Source organism: Haliotis rubra, unplaced genomic scaffold (assembly GCF_003918875.1).
Source record: "Haliotis rubra isolate DU_JTF1 unplaced genomic scaffold, ASM391887v1 Scf69, whole genome shotgun sequence".
NCBI lineage: Eukaryota > Metazoa > Mollusca > Gastropoda > Lepetellida > Haliotidae > Haliotis > Haliotis rubra.
In genome coordinates this window covers 1173975-1190042 of record NW_025767401.1, presented here as the reverse complement: position 1 = coordinate 1190042, position 16068 = coordinate 1173975, and the positions used below count along the sequence as shown (strand labels likewise).

At 41.4% G+C, this 16068-nt stretch overlaps 1 protein-coding gene and 1 pseudogene across 1 annotated transcript; one reads left to right on the top strand and one right to left on the bottom strand.

Moving 5' to 3' along the window:
- Positions 1–31: 31 nt before the first annotated feature.
- Positions 32–2047, top strand: LOC124258371 (galactocerebrosidase-like). The gene is made up of 2 exons (XM_046692463.1): positions 32–102; positions 1434–2047. Exons 1-2 carry the CDS (start codon positions 43–45, stop codon positions 1635–1637), a joined length of 264 nt encoding a protein of 87 aa, XP_046548419.1. The 5' UTR covers positions 32–42; the 3' UTR covers positions 1638–2047.
- A 271-nt stretch (positions 2048–2318) lies between these two features.
- On the bottom strand, positions 2319–11922 carry LOC124258366 (annotated as a pseudogene).
- Between the last annotated feature and the right edge of the window lie 4146 nt (positions 11923–16068).

Sequence of the window (16068 nt, the reverse complement as noted above, 5' to 3'; positions counted from 1 at the left end):
CATGTAATGCCTTGTTGGGTTGTAGGTCAGACCTCGATCATTATGAAAGGCAGCCTTGAAACCCCTAATCCTGGCTGGAACAAAGTGTCTCTCAAAGCTGAGGTAAGGGACATGGTAATCGAGTGGAATTTGGCTGTAATCGGACACAACTCTCCATTATAGAACCTATTCGCTTCCAGTACCCCAACTGGAAGAGGCTGGGTGGGCGGGGGCTGTGGTTGTAAACCACCGGAAAGAGAAAATTGGGGGTGGAGTGAGTGAGTTAAGTTTTACGCCGTACTCAGCAATATTCCAACTATATGGCCAGACAATCCAGTGATTAACATCATGAGCATCGTTCTACGCAATTGGGATACGATGACATGAGCCTGACCTTCCAATCCCGTTAGTCGTCTCTTACGATAAGCATGGTTTACTGAAGACCAACTTTAACCCGGATTTTCACAGGTGAATTGGAGGTTGAAGGGTTACGAGGTGGGTTGAGGGATAGGGGATATCGGGTAGGGGTGAGGGCCGAAGATTTCTTCCAATCTCTTACATTGTCAGTCAAGACGGACATTTTTATCCATCTGTTAAACCGAGAAGTAAAACTGATAAACAATTGTCTGTGTGGATTAACACCTTCCAAAAAACCTACTTAAGCGAACGTAAAATATGTGTATTGCGTGTATATATTTGTAAACAAGATTCTTAAAGTTGCTATTATTGTAGCCGAAGGGTTCACCCACCAACTGGGCTACACATAAGCAGGCAACATTTTGCATGACTCCACGTGTGTTATGTAGATTTGGATATGGGACATGGAATATTCATACCATGAAAAACTCCGGAGATTTACGGACCTACTATGAAGTATCCCTGAGACATGGGCATTCTATGAATTGTCCTTGAGACAGAAGGGTATTTTGTAGAAAGCTCCCTCTCAGAGGTTATTGTACGATAGGACGACCCCTATATGCTGACATCACTACAGGTTGCTAAGACACCAGTGAGCAGGGGCTACTGGCTACCCGGTAGTCTAGTGGTTAAAGCGTTGGCTCGTCACGTTGAAGACCCGGGTTCGAATGCCCACATGGGTACAATGAGTGAAGCCCATTTCTGGTGTCCCCCGCCGTGATGTTGCTTGAATATTGCTAAAAGCGGCGTAAAACCAAACTCAGTCAGTCAGTCAGCCAGTGAGCATGGTGATGGTGAGGTAGCCTAGTGGTTAAAGCGTTCGCTCGTCACGCCGAAGACCCGGGTTCGATTCCCCACATGGGTACAATGTGTGAAGCCCATTTCTGGTGTCTCCCGCAGTGATATTGCTGGAATATTGCTAAAAGCGGCGTAAAACTAAACTCACTCACTTACCTACTGAGCATGACCAGTACATAACATATATTTACTGATCGTCGTGATATGGATGTCAGCGCCATGGCCATGTCTTGTTACAGGGAGACTACGCCGACGCGACGTTGAACGACGTGAGCCTGCTTCATGTGCAGCTTCCCAGGGGTCCGGCAAATGGCTTTGTGGGTCTGGGGACATCAACTTGGGGGTTGGCCGATTTCGACAACATGCTCATACAGCCGGCCAACTGGACCGGCACGGCCCGGACGCAGGGAGACAGCAGGCTGTACTTTGAGCCAGGAAACTAGTGTCATATGATGGGGCGGCAATCGGGGCAGTGGTGGCACTATGTGAGATAATGTTTTATCTTAAGACTTATTCTAAAATTGCTAATCATTCACATTGCGACATGCTGAATTCACAGCAAAAATACATGTTTAAACATGTTTAGGTAAAATATCAAACTTACAGCGTGGCACTTGCATTTCTAACACTCTGCAAAGAGTGAGCGAGTGAGTGAGTTTGGATTAACGCCGCTTTCAGCACTATTCTAGCAATATCGCGGCGGGGGCACCGGAAATGGGCTTCACACATTGAAATACGTATTGTGTTACGGAATGTTCATATCGTTATTTTAAATATAGGTAAGCCTCATTAGTTCGATACTTTGTAATGCTTGTGGAAATATATCAATAAAGTAAGCTACAACATATACAAACTGTGACGTTGTTATTAATAACGGACCACCTGTTGATGGCGTATTGCTAATGCAGGGAACGTTCATAACGATTTTACAATGTATTTGTATGTGGCCGTGAGCAGTTGCAGCTGGAAGATAGGCGCTCTGCAAATTCATTTTTTAATTTATTATTATTTTATCATAGGCCTCCCAGGTCGTCTTGATAAATAGGTCCTAAAAGAATATTCGGAAGGGTCAGGTCTTGTTGGTCAGATGAAATGTGTTGATTTTCATGGAGCTTGAAAAGGCAAACGACAGACAGAATTTAATCCGTAATCAGGCTTCCAGCCCTCAATACATACATCATCCGATTATAGATTTACACATGCAGTCAGAATTAATGCATCCTAAATAGTTTAGATTTTCGAATTTTTATAACTTTTGACAGGAATGTTTGGTATGTGCACTTTGCACTCAGATAAAATTCTAGAGCAGTTATCTGAGATCTGAGTCAGCATGAATAGGATCTGGGTCGTTCTCGAAGACTACAGCAAACTGATAGTAAATATACACATACTTGTACTAAGTCAGAGTGGGTACACTACTCGTGACATGAATCACATGAATGCCTTTCAGTATGTACAAACCTGTCCTAGTTATTATGAAGTGACATATATACTTGTAACAATGATCACGTCATTCACTGGACTTATTGACGAAAAGTGTACTGATGTATTACATGATTTATGTAGATATATATTCATCAAAGCTTAATCTTAAGAGAAGAATATAAAAATCTATATATTTCATCCATGTACATTGTATGTAATTCATGTTTGATGTAAAATGTATTATACTATTTGCATATATATGGGCCAATGGTCTTCATACAAATAAACAACTTGACTTGACTTGACCTGTAGGTATTTTCTAGATACTGCTCCTTCATACCAAGATACACTGGCATGGTCTTCTCAACTTGTGTTAATGAGGGGCAGTGGGTTAGCCCGATGGTTAAAGCGTTCGCTCGTCACGCCGAAGACCCGGGTTCCATTCCCCACATGGGTACCACGTGTGAATCCCATTTCTGGTGTCCCCCGCCGTGATATTTCTGGAATATTGCTAAAAGCGGCGTAAAATCATACTCAGCTGTTTTAATGAGGTATGGAGGAAATATTAAGCACCACATAACCGGATGGGGATATTCGATCTCCCTGTCACACAGTATAGGTTGTGGAACTTCTAATGACGGCCTTGACCCCCATGGGAATTTCAGCCAGAGTTAGCCCCCTGAATCTTTTGCGGAAAGAACTGGTCGGGATGCTTAGTTTCATACAGAACAGTAGTTACGATGTATTCCTGTTGACTAAAATCAGAAGTGAAGCCCATATTCAATTAATAAATGGGCAAACAACTTGTTACACCCTCAAATGTATTATAGAAGAATATGCAATACACGTTTTCCAATCTTCTATTTAATACGAGCATTTATGAATGTATTTGCAGAGAAATATATATGAAAATTAAAGTATTATTTCTGGGGCTTGAAATACAGTGTATTATCCTTCTGGCGTTGATGGGCGACTGCTTCTGCCTTAATCATCAGGTTGTCGTAGTCGACAATTCCCCAGGAGTCGGTGCCAATGGCCACAAATCCCATACTGGGAGTGGCAGGAATGGACACGTTGAACAGTTTCTGGTTGTTGAATGTGCCAGATGCGTTTTCTCCCTGCAATACAAAACCCGTGTATAATCTCTGTAGGAGCCCGTCTACAGTTTCACCTGGTATTTCAGCGATACAATTCAGTGATACAACAAACAATGAATCCAATCCCAGGTTATTTTGTGACAGTAGCATTACAATAGGACTGCTTCACGTGCATTACAACGCTCAAGACCCGTGAAGATCCGGGTTAGAATTGGTCTTCAGTAACCCGTGCTTGTCGTAAGAGTCGACTAACGGGATCGGGTGGTCAGGCTCGTTGACACATGTCATCGTATCCCATTTGCGTAGATCGATGTTCATGCTGGTGATCACTGGATTGTCTAGACTAGATTTACAGACAGCCGCAATTTAGCTGAAATATTGCTGAGTGCGGTGTTAAACACCAACCAAACCTAACCTGGCTACAACGCTCAACCTACAGTGACAAAAGTAAACATTAATAATGAACGTAGAAGATGATAGGATCTCCACTAACCCGCACAGTCAGCATTACGTTGCTCCAGTCACTGCTGCTGGAGGGCAGTTCTCCTTTTGTTATACCATGCTTGTGTTCTGAAATCGACATGGGGATTCATTACTGTAGATCTCACATCATATTTATTCTTACTTTCAGCGTTGTCGTTATCATAACCAAATAAAGTTGTAAATACTCAGGGGCGGATCCAGAATTCTCTCCCGAAACAAATGTCCCTGAGGAGCATTACCCCTAACATTTGGACTTCATGATAAGTGTTGCACACACACGCACACACACACACACAGAGTTTATTCCAAATTGCCTCTGTTTACCCAGCAGAAAATGGGTACCCGGTGGGATAAGTCATATGACTATATTTAACCTTCGTGGGGTTCAGCGCCATATTATGTTTATTATTATTATCAACTCACCAAAGTCCGCGGACAGTAGGTAAGTACTTGTTTTGGGGAAGATGTACAGGAAGATGCCCTCTGCCTGGTCTGAGGTTCCGCCGCCTCTGTCGACCCGGGCAGCCACAAAGTAGCCGCTGGAGCCGTTCACGGCCCCGACTCTTGCGTCTATCTGGACAGTTACATCTGTCCTGGAAGATCAGAAGACCAATTGGTACTTGCCTCTGTGATATTATGTGGTACTTTCTCTATTAGAACCTTAAAATATACCCCCGGCACTAGGAATGTATCTGAACATCTCTATCAGGAGTCGGATAGGTCTCATTGGTACAGTCAGTGGGAAACGTGTCCGGACTTAAGAATCATGGGTATTTATTTACGTCTTTCTGCAGACGTCCCAGATTAAGTCGAACACGAACTCATGAGACGAAAATGTACAAAGGCGGAGCGTTTGTTTACCGCCATTTTCCACACGAGAGCTTGTCTATGTTCAGGCTTTTTATGAATCACCTTATCTAACAGTTAGATGACGAATACATTTTATCTTACCTTACATATACTTGGACGTCCTTTGTCAGTGGCATTTTGATAAATTTCAAATGTCATGATACATACAGCCTATACTGTAAATAAAGAAACTGTCGTATGACAACATGGCGACAAACGCTTAGCATCTGCACTGTGAAGTCAATCTGAATGATTAAATCGTTGTAAGCTTCTCCCTGGAAGGAACACGTTTTGTGGTACACCCAATGTAGAGGTGTACTCCGAGTCACGCCCACACGGAAGGTGCATCAATCAGTATTACCATCGTCAAAAGTCTGTCACTTATAAGATTTTAAACCTTACCAATTGTAGTTACCAATGACGCTGATAGACCTGTTGGTATTGCCCTCTGCCTTACACCAGTGTACCGGCTGTGTCAGAACCATCTGCCTGACCACCTTGTTGTGTGGGGGACCCACGTCAATGATCTCATATGACCCAGTCTGCTGGGCCAGGTTGTAGGGCTCCATGTGCTCGGAGTAACCTGTCGAACACATTTGACTGAATGACTGATTCCTGTTGTCAACCCTCGAGAAATACGTGTACTCATATCTGACAAGTCTCTGCATTGTTACTAGGGGTGACTAGTCACTATTCAGGGGGCAACAACTATTGCGATAATGATAGTCTATTGCGACCAACTATTGCAATAGTATTGTATTTTTCTCCTTGAATTGTCTCATTTGAAGTCATTTCCCAAATAAAAGTATAGTTTATATGAATTAAAAACAAGTTGAAGTAGTTTCAGTCTCTTTTGATAACTGACAAGAAACTTGAAACCCCGATCGAGTAAACAGTTAAAACATAAACTCAATGAAGCTGCAAGTCTGCAACAATAAAAAGTACTAAACAACATAAATTTTTGTCAACTGAAGTCAACTACTAACCTATCAATAGCCACACATACTGTCGATACATCAATAGTTTTTACGTTTCTACCATCGATTAATTGCTATCGGAGACTCAGCAATTGCAATCTATCGATATGATTACGACTTTGAGTGTTGGCGATTAGGTGCCTGACTCTGAGGGTGTGGGTTCAAATCCCGGATGGGACTCAACCCAACAAAAGTACTAGAATCTGTACTTTACTAAGACAGTGTAATCCCAAATATAACATATGTTAAATCTATCGACAGTTCGATGCATCGTTACAGCCCTAATTGTTACCTTCGAAGTCGTCGTTGTAGATGTTTGGAAAGGGTTTGGATGCAGGTGGGCGAGGGTACGACCCTTTCTTTCCACCCTTGACGGTCGTCAACGTGTAAACCTCATCCACTGCCACGTCTAGCTGCACCATCCCATTCACGACCTACACAACACAAGTGAAACCTTCAACCCCACTGAGAAAGACATTGCGTTGACAAGAAATTCTCCTTACATTACATCACAATAACATGCATAGCATATACATTAACAACTCGATTCTTACTTCGTTTAGTACGAAATAATAAAATCCTTTAGTAACACGTCCACTTTGAAGTGAAAAACGGTCTCGCGTGAGAAGATGAACTACAAACGGGAAAAGGTACAGTCAGGCCTGAGACGAAAGTTCTAATTTGTTATCTATCAAGGAACAGTTCTGAACCTTATGAAGTGCTACTCGCTTCCAAATCATCCATGTTACTTTATGGCCACACGGATAGTGTTCGCACCTCTAGTGACTGCTGTCTCTCGAACATCGTGCCTGTATCATTGATTGCGCCATTGAACAATCTACTGTACCACACCCTCAGAGATGTTATGGAAATCTGTAAGAAATACATCGTACAATTTACTATCATCTTGTTGCTCACTGTCGGATGAGCAGTAATTCACTGTGGAAACGTCGGGGTAATGTAACGACACACATCTTTAGGATTGGAATATTTTTACATTTTGAGAATTTCTTCATATATTTATATATTCATAATCCATGCCCGTAATTGTATCTTTTTTTATTTCGTTGATATTTCAGTCAAGTTCATCAATACATCCCTTTTCTTTGAGCCAGGAATTTAACAACCACTTACAAAGCTGCCTTTGAGCTGGAAAGTCACTCTCTGCTTCGTGACATTGTACGCCTCCAGCGGAGGCCGGACACAGATGGAATGGTCGTGGCTCTGGGAGAATATAGACGGATACATGATGGCTAAGGCTTTGTCATTGTTATCGGTTGTCTGATCAGGCAAACCAGAACAAGAGATAGGTGTGTAAATGGGATCAGTTCATTGTGGTTTGTTATGTTTTCAAACTCAATCAGCCAGCGTCAACCTCTTCTACACATGTGAACAAAATTGGCAAGGTAAGAATAAATAAAAATAAATCAATGAATGAACATGTTTTGGCAAAAAGCCTAATTTCATTAACTGAGACAGTGATATCTCATAGGAGATTATTAAAGGTATCATAGAAGTCATTCTGAACCGTCATTCCTAAGTAGGTGACGGAACCATGATGCTTTTGATAGAATACCGGTTGAAATAGATTGAACCATATTAGAAACGTCAAGATTTCAATAATACAATAGGTAACTTTACAGTGAGTGATCTGCATTGTAATATGACAGATCTCTTACCAGGGTTTCGATGATAATAGTGAGGTTTTTGCCATTAGGGCTGATTAGAGCAACGTAACTCCCTCCCCGGTGAAATTTCCAACTCCGGCGCCGTGACGGAGATAGGTCCATCCTATCTCCGTGAACTGCGTCGTGTGGGCTGGATAGAAAGGCAAATAATGAGTGAAAGAGTTGAGTTGTTTGCTGATTTTAGCAATACGTCTCGCACTATTAAGGCTGGGAGACACCATTAACCAACCTCACATTTGTACCCATGAAGGGTTCGAACCTGGACCTTTCGCATCACGGTATAATCGAACTAATAGGCAATAGGAAAGCAAACATACTTTGTAAGAAACATTCATTAAATGAGTCTCTCATGGGTTCATTGGGACACTAAGGAAGACATATAACAGTCATGTCCTTTTTCACATCGAATGGCTTGGAATGTTCATACCTTGAAACATGTCAGTCCAGTCCATTATGCGGTCTCGTGAGTACTAACTGATGACACATTTGAAGGTACACCACTTAGTAAGGAGCACCTTTGGTAACATGATAAAACAACCAAGGTTACTGAAAGTGTTCCTTTGGGATCATTCCTATGTTAACACTGACCAGTTATCCAGATTGGGCTCTCGACGGCGTAGTTCCCGGTCCATGGTTCTACTGCGGTCATCAACCCCGTCCTGAACCAGGGCAAGGGGTTGTAGTAGCTGGCGATAGCGTTCCAAGATATTGTTCTGAAACATGATTGTGAAAAGTGAACACATGCGACTGGCGTTCCCAACGATAACAATGTGGACAATTCTGTAAATATTTATTTCTATTTGTAATTCAATTTCATAATTTCGTTCATAATGACCATGTTTTATCAATAACGAGTTGTGCATCCGTTATCATGGTTGTGTATGTCCTATGCTTGAGAAGCTGTAGAATTAAACTATGTACATTGACAACGATACTCTTAAAAGAAACATTCAGATATAGATCTCTAATTAATTTAAAATATTTGTCAACTTACGCCGTCATGTTTCCATTGACATAGTTCATGTTGAGAATCTGGAAAATTCAATATCGATAAGTAATTTGAATATAATGAGACCTGGAAATCAGCATTTAACTTTATCACTGATTGTGATCAAGCGACAGTTCTAATTAAGCTTATGACTTCTGAACAAACATGGAATGGTGAGTGGTTCCCGCTCAACTGTTGTCTGTATCAGTCATATTGCTTTCCCTGTATCACTGAAAACATCCATCTAACCTAATCGAAGCCATACTCCCCCGATGATCACAATACCTACCCTTCCCCAGCATCCACCCCCGACGTTGTCGTTGAAGGTGCTGTAGTCCTCTGAGGCCCACAGCTGCTTGCCGGTCTTCATGGCGGAGGGATCGGAGAACGTGCCAGGGTAGTGACACCTTGCGGGAATCAGAAAAACTACTAATATATTTAAAACACTAAACTGGGCATTGTTTGTACAAAATAAAACACAACTAAATTTTAAGTATACTGAAAAACATCGAAAACACTGTTGAAAAAACATATGTGCCACGGTTGTCAGTGTTGAATAATATGTTAATCAACAGTAAGTCGTCATAGAAACGTATAATAGAACTATGAAATTATGAAAATGCGATAAGGCATGAACATTCTTTGGTCATATTGTGCAAGGTATAGTTGTCACAATCCATCAGTACCCGATATTTTCGACGGCAGCCCCGAGTTCCTCATCCTGAAGGATATCATCAGCAATCTCCCACTTCTTGTCAGCACCGACGATCTTCACGTTGCTGAAGCCGTTGTCATCAAGGGTTTTCCGTAGTAGCTGGATATACAAAAATGTGAACATATGTTTATAGTTTGATCCAGTAAAACAAGTACACAGTTTGGTCAAGTTTTTTTAAATCAGTCACGTGCTCACCTTGATGTAGGGGATACTGTACATCCGTTCATTCCATATCTAGAACAAGGATGAAATACTGTACTAGCAAACATTTATCATTGCGCATAAAACATTGTGATTTCATTAAGTTAAGTTTTCATTTAATCAACATAAAACATCTGAATATTTCTTTTGTAATCTATGATCTACTACATTGTACTGAATATTGCATGAAGAATATAAAATAAAATCCCGTTAAATGGCATATGCAATAATGAAGAGAATAAGACCAAACTATGGAATACGAGAAGAAACCAATGGACAAACGAACCCCAATGAAGTCTATGGTGAGGTTATAGACATTTTTAGCTGCACTGATCCAGTTGACCACATAGTTAGCAGGTCTCTCTGGGTCGGTCCAGGGGTTGTCTCGGGTAGGTCCCCCTACCCATCCAGGAAACGCCCATGGTAAACCGTACAACTTTATGTCGGGATTTCTCTGAAAATAACACACAATGTGATCCTAATTGCACACATAGGCCTGGTTACTTTCCACATTGATCGTAGGTCAAAGCTAGAGACATGACTGTCAAACACATGAATCGCGAGAGTACACACGGTGTCAGGGGATTTGCTGATATATTCTGCCATGGTGTAACTACAATATGGAATGGCATCTCTGAAGGACGATGAAAGACGCAGAGGGGTCGATGGTGATATCAGTTTGGGTACAGTGGTGTACAATACACTTTCAAGTACAGTGGGTATAAAGGGTATACATTTTAAGCTTAATATTTGAAGTATGTATAAATTGCTAGACCTTCTTGGCCTCCAACATGAGCCACCACTCATATCCTCTTTGGTAGTTCTCCTCCCAGCTGTTGTGCATGTGGGATGCCTCGGATCCATCTGTTAAGATCATATTTATTTACAGATATTGTTAATTGCATATTAACAGATTCGTACATAATGTCTCGCTTCATGGTGTACAACATTTCGACGTGTTTCGTACGATATGCACTGAACATATCATTTAAAGTTAGACAGACCATCAATGTGAAGGTACCTACCCGTACTGCAAGCATCGCCTCCGATCTCAACTTTCAGTATCTGAAGTGCTGCTCCAAAGCTGGGCTGTAAAGAGGGGTTCACTGAACTGACCAATAAGTGTCTGAGCAATTTACTTAACAAAACAAAATGGATATACATGTATAGCATTACGCATTAAAGTATGTGCGGAGACAGTATGACTGACGATAAACATTATGAGCCCTGAAACATTATTTTTAAAAATATATTTTAAAACTGTCAAAATGAACGACATAGGTTACAATAACTGTCAACGCATTTTGGTCACCTTGAAAAGAAAGTCCAAGACTTGATCCCTGTAAGGCTGTGGGTAGTTCACCAGCAGCTTGGATGTGGCCTGTCAAACAAAGCATCTATGATCTCACCTTGGGTGAGTTACAATTGACTTTCATGCAACTTCATATCCTTCCTTCAGCATCGTTTAACAATACTGATGCATGATTGATAACGCTCTGTAGAAAAGATAAAAGATCTGACTTGAGTTAACTGAGGTACATGTGCACTTGAAACGCTTTCAGTTACTTATACAGACATACGCTATGGTATAAACTCACGTCAATATACCATGGGAGTGTTTCCAAACAGTGTTCTCACTCGATACATAAAACTTTATAGTTAAAAATAGAATCTGATTCAATCACGCGGATACTTACTAAGGTAAAGTAGCCAAGTACGCGGTCTAGGCCTGACCAAACTTCCGTTTTCGCTTTACTGACATTAAATAACAGAGCAACACTGCACATGGTACCGAGTTATTATTGATTGTAGTTTTATTATAAGGTTAGAAAACGGTTAATTAAAATATTAACATCAGAGACACATAAACACATGAAATTGCCACTATTGGTCATGTGGTTAAGTTGCCAACTTTTAAATTACTGCCGATAAGACACTGAAAGGCATGAGCTCACAGACATTCTCTTATGTATTTACAGTCTTAACCTGACAATAAAGATGTCACTGAAACCGAGTATGTCTCACATCAGCTTGCTCAATGTGACTCCGATCCCCAGCCAACTAATGATGACTTAAGTCACACGCCTCCCTCTTAAACAACTGAACATCTTACCCCTCCACCGCTAATGCCGCCGATTCCATCAAATTTCCGTCCAAACCCGTCAATGTCATCGATGGGATAGATTTTGGCAGCATGTACTGTCGTTAATAACGCACAAACACACACACACACGTCGTTGAAAACCCGACCACCGTTCATTGTTGTCAGTTATCGTCTGCCGTGTCGTCTGCTCTCGCGATGCATATTATAAACTACGGGTCTTTAGGTCAAGGCCGGAAGTTTGCCGGAATTAGCACGTGAACCAATTAGACTAGTTTCAGAGTACATGTGTAGATGATTCATACGCATACTCAGCCTAAGAATACTCACTCACTGTGAAGTTTACTGCATCCTTAGATGAATGGGCAGCCAGTAAATTCATATTTGAAAGGAACGCTTAGAAATCATATAATCTCTCCGTCGGGAAGGAGGTGGTTTATAAAAAGTTTATAGTTACTAGCTTTGATATCATGTTATGAAGAAAGTTACATGAATGGGCCACTGAAAATCACTGACACCAGGCGTTCGAATTACAACTTAGTTGATGAGTATAATTATTTGTATAACAATAAAAAAATAAAGAGTATCATTATGTGTTTACATGTTACGTTTAGGTGACCATACATACATGATAATGACAGGAAAGCGTAACATTTTCTAGAGCACCTGCACGGTGTCATCACTGATTTTTAATGATCCATTTATATAATTTTCATGGCTTTATTTTCTTTCACACCCTCTTTGGATAGTCAGGAGTGCTTATTATCTGGCGTTGAACTTTGAGTTGAATATGTACAACTTGATATACTGACATAATTTAACTGAGAGAATTGTTGTCCACTGCAGGGGCCGTGGGGTAGCCTAGTGGGTAGAGCGTTCTCTCGCCACGCCGAAGATCCGGGTTCGATGTAAGTGGGGCTTTATAAGAAGTAAAGCTTTCACACGAAAACATTACTTTCACTAATGTCAGCTATGCAATTCTGTATATCATATACAAGTTTTGTACGGTACATGGGGGCACGAGTTGCCCAGTCGTTTAAAGCAACGCTAGTATCTGTGCTAACTGTGGGTCGAATCACGATTCACCTCGATTATGTTTCTGGGTTTGGAGGCATGAAGCATGCTCGTGTGTTTTGCCAGGGTGGTATGAACTCTTCATCACTTCGGGCTCCCCTCCCACAAGAAGCCCACACGCCATCATAGATCTATACAGCTGTTAAAAGCGGCGTTCAAAACCAACTCACTACATAGTGCACGATTTGTATGATGCAAGTACTGCACTTGTAAATCTCTCTTGCTGCTAATACGGAGAGAAGTTAGATTCAGAGGGACGTTCCAGGAATATCTGTAATGAATGCAAAATGTTACATGTATAGTGCGCCAGTCGGGAATGTAAATATATAACGCCAGTGGAATAGAATACATTGTCTTAACTATTCTCATAATTAGATTCCAATTGATGTAAAGAGCAAAGTGTATATGAAAATCAGTGATGACACCAGGTGTTCGGGAAAACGGGTAAGTATGTCCTGCCATAACCAGTACCACCCGTCATTCAAACAATTTGCCAAGAAAACGATTAAGATAACAAAACAAAAAATATAAACGATTATACATTTCCGAATTTATAGTATCTAGAGCAGAGAATGGATGAGTGAATGAGTGAGTTTAGTTTTACGCCGCTTTTAGCAATTTTCCAGCAATATGACGGCGGGGGACGCCAGAAATGTGAATTTACAGAAATTGTTACAAAACCCAAAAATTAGTTCAGAATAACGAATCCTGGACATATCATTTCCCCTATTACAAATAAAAGTTATTCAACATTTCTTTCAGTATGCTCTATAAAGTGTATTGTATGAAAACCCAGAGACGAAAATTATGTTATCAACTGGTATGAGACGATCGTTTCAAGGACGTATGTTATCATCTATCTATGATGGGACTTCAATTTGCGTTATGTGTGTCACCAGCGTATACAGATAGATATGCACATTCCGGATGGATCCTGTCCTCAAAATAGTTTGACATTCTCTTAACACACGTGACAAACGTACGTATCATGTAGTCGTTAAAACCAGCCATCAGTCGCAGCTTCCACTGATTCGGTTTCCTCAGACGCTAGCTGATAGGCCGTTCTTGTATTATATAACCGTGTGTATGTGGGGAATTCCATAACTTTCTTTGTCGAGACAAAGATATGACAGACAATACAACATTCAAACTGAGCATCTCGTACATTCTATAAACTCATAGCTACATAGAGACTTACACTCAGAACACCGTATCAAACATCTATACATGTACGTTCCAAACAGTAACTATCACATTGACAAATAACTAAACCAGTTAACTAAACGTAAAACCAACGTCCATGCCGGTGAGCAAATGGCACCACGGGTTTCTCCAGTATGTTGGCACGATAGTACTGCCCAGTTACACGTCCATATGCTGGCACGGTAGTACTGCCCAGTGACACGTCAATATGTTGACACGGTAGTACTGCCCAGTGACACGTCCATATGTTGGCACGGTAGTACTGCCCAGTGACACGTCCATATGCTGGCACGGTAGTACTGCCCAGTGACACGTCCATATGTTGGCACGGTAGTACTGCCCAGTGACACGTCCATATGTTGGCACGGTAGTACTGCCCAGTGACACGTCCATATGTTGGCACGGTAGTACTGCCCAGTGACACGTCCATATGTTGGCACGGTAGTACTGCCCAGTGACACGTCCATATGTTGGCACGGTAGTACTGCCCAGTGACACGTCCATATGCTGGCACGGTAGTACTGCCCAGTGACACGTCAATATGTTGACACGGTAGTACTGCCCAGTGACACGTCCATATGTTGGCACGGTAGTACTGCCCAGTGACACGTCCATATGTTACTGCCCAGTGACACGTCCATGGATACATGTAAAGGTGTTCTGCCAGTCACAGTGATCCAATCCCATACAACCACTAAAAACCCAACACACCAAAAAGTGATCATTCTGTCTATGAAAACCCTGATTCCGTCTTTGCTACACCATGGTGGTTAAAGCGTTCGCTCTTCACGCCGAAGACCCGGGTTCGATTCCTCACATGGGTACAATGTGTGAAGTCCATTTCCGGTGTCCCCCGCCGTGATATTGCTGGAATATTGCTAAAAGCGGCGTAAACCTAAATTCACTCATTCACCCACGCGCTACTCTCTGTTGTTAAGGAAGTCCAAAACAACCCTTGATTTCATCCGAAAATATAACGTTTACCTAACGACGATTGGTCCAGCGTTGCTGCTCTTGACACCTACGACGTGTTACTGTAATGTGACGGCACGTCAATCGTGGGATAACACGTAGACGTCGGGCACGCATATTTCATCTGTCAATCAAATCACACCTGTACATCTGTGAAACCCATCTCCAATTTGAGAGGTACTTCAACCACGGTTTCGTCCTAACACAATGGTGTTGATGAAATGGTCTTGTGTGCCAGTTGTCGCACTTGGTCGACCTTATCGACGTCTGTCATCAACGTGATTTGTTTGTCGATATGGTGATAGTAATCTGCTAATTACTAACTGTGAAACGTCACGTCTGGGCACAATGATGTCTTGTTCCAACTTCCAACATGCCAAGTCCACGTAGCCGTTCCTGACGTGAGAACAACGTTTAATTGAGGTTAAAACGACTTTTAGTCTAGTTCTTATCATTGAAATGTCCAGCAACACATTGACATGTTTCACGGTAAATTTCGAATTTTACTCCGACCATGTTCAGGCGCATATCATGAAAACCCTTGCACGAAATCGAAAACTTGCCCATTCCTCATATAAAACCACAAATGAACGACAAACAAACAAAATATAAAGAAAACCTTACGCCCCTATCCTCCATCCAAAAAAATGGGGGAAAAATGTATAAATAAAAAAACAAATAAAAAAAATAAAAATAAAATAATAATAAATAAATAAATAAATAAATCACCCCTAAATGGAATATCCCCTGCTTTTTCAATGTTTGTAATCTACATTATTATATATGTTATCGCCCACGTGTTATTATCCCCTGTTTAAAGAAAACACACATAGATGCATTGGGAAACCTTGAAATCATATACACATATTGATAGTAGTAGGTGACCTCGCCCAGATGGATACTACCAAGCCAACTGTCGTTCATTTCCAGATTTCAGTATGTCGCATGACGACGTTGTCAGTCAAGCAGAGAGTTAATGAATTGACAATAGTTAGCGCATCATGGAATTGGCTCACGTGAATCACTATCTTCATCAGCTGATGAACGTCAACGTTAACATTACAACGTCAGTCCTAAAATACTGACAGACCTCGCCGAGAT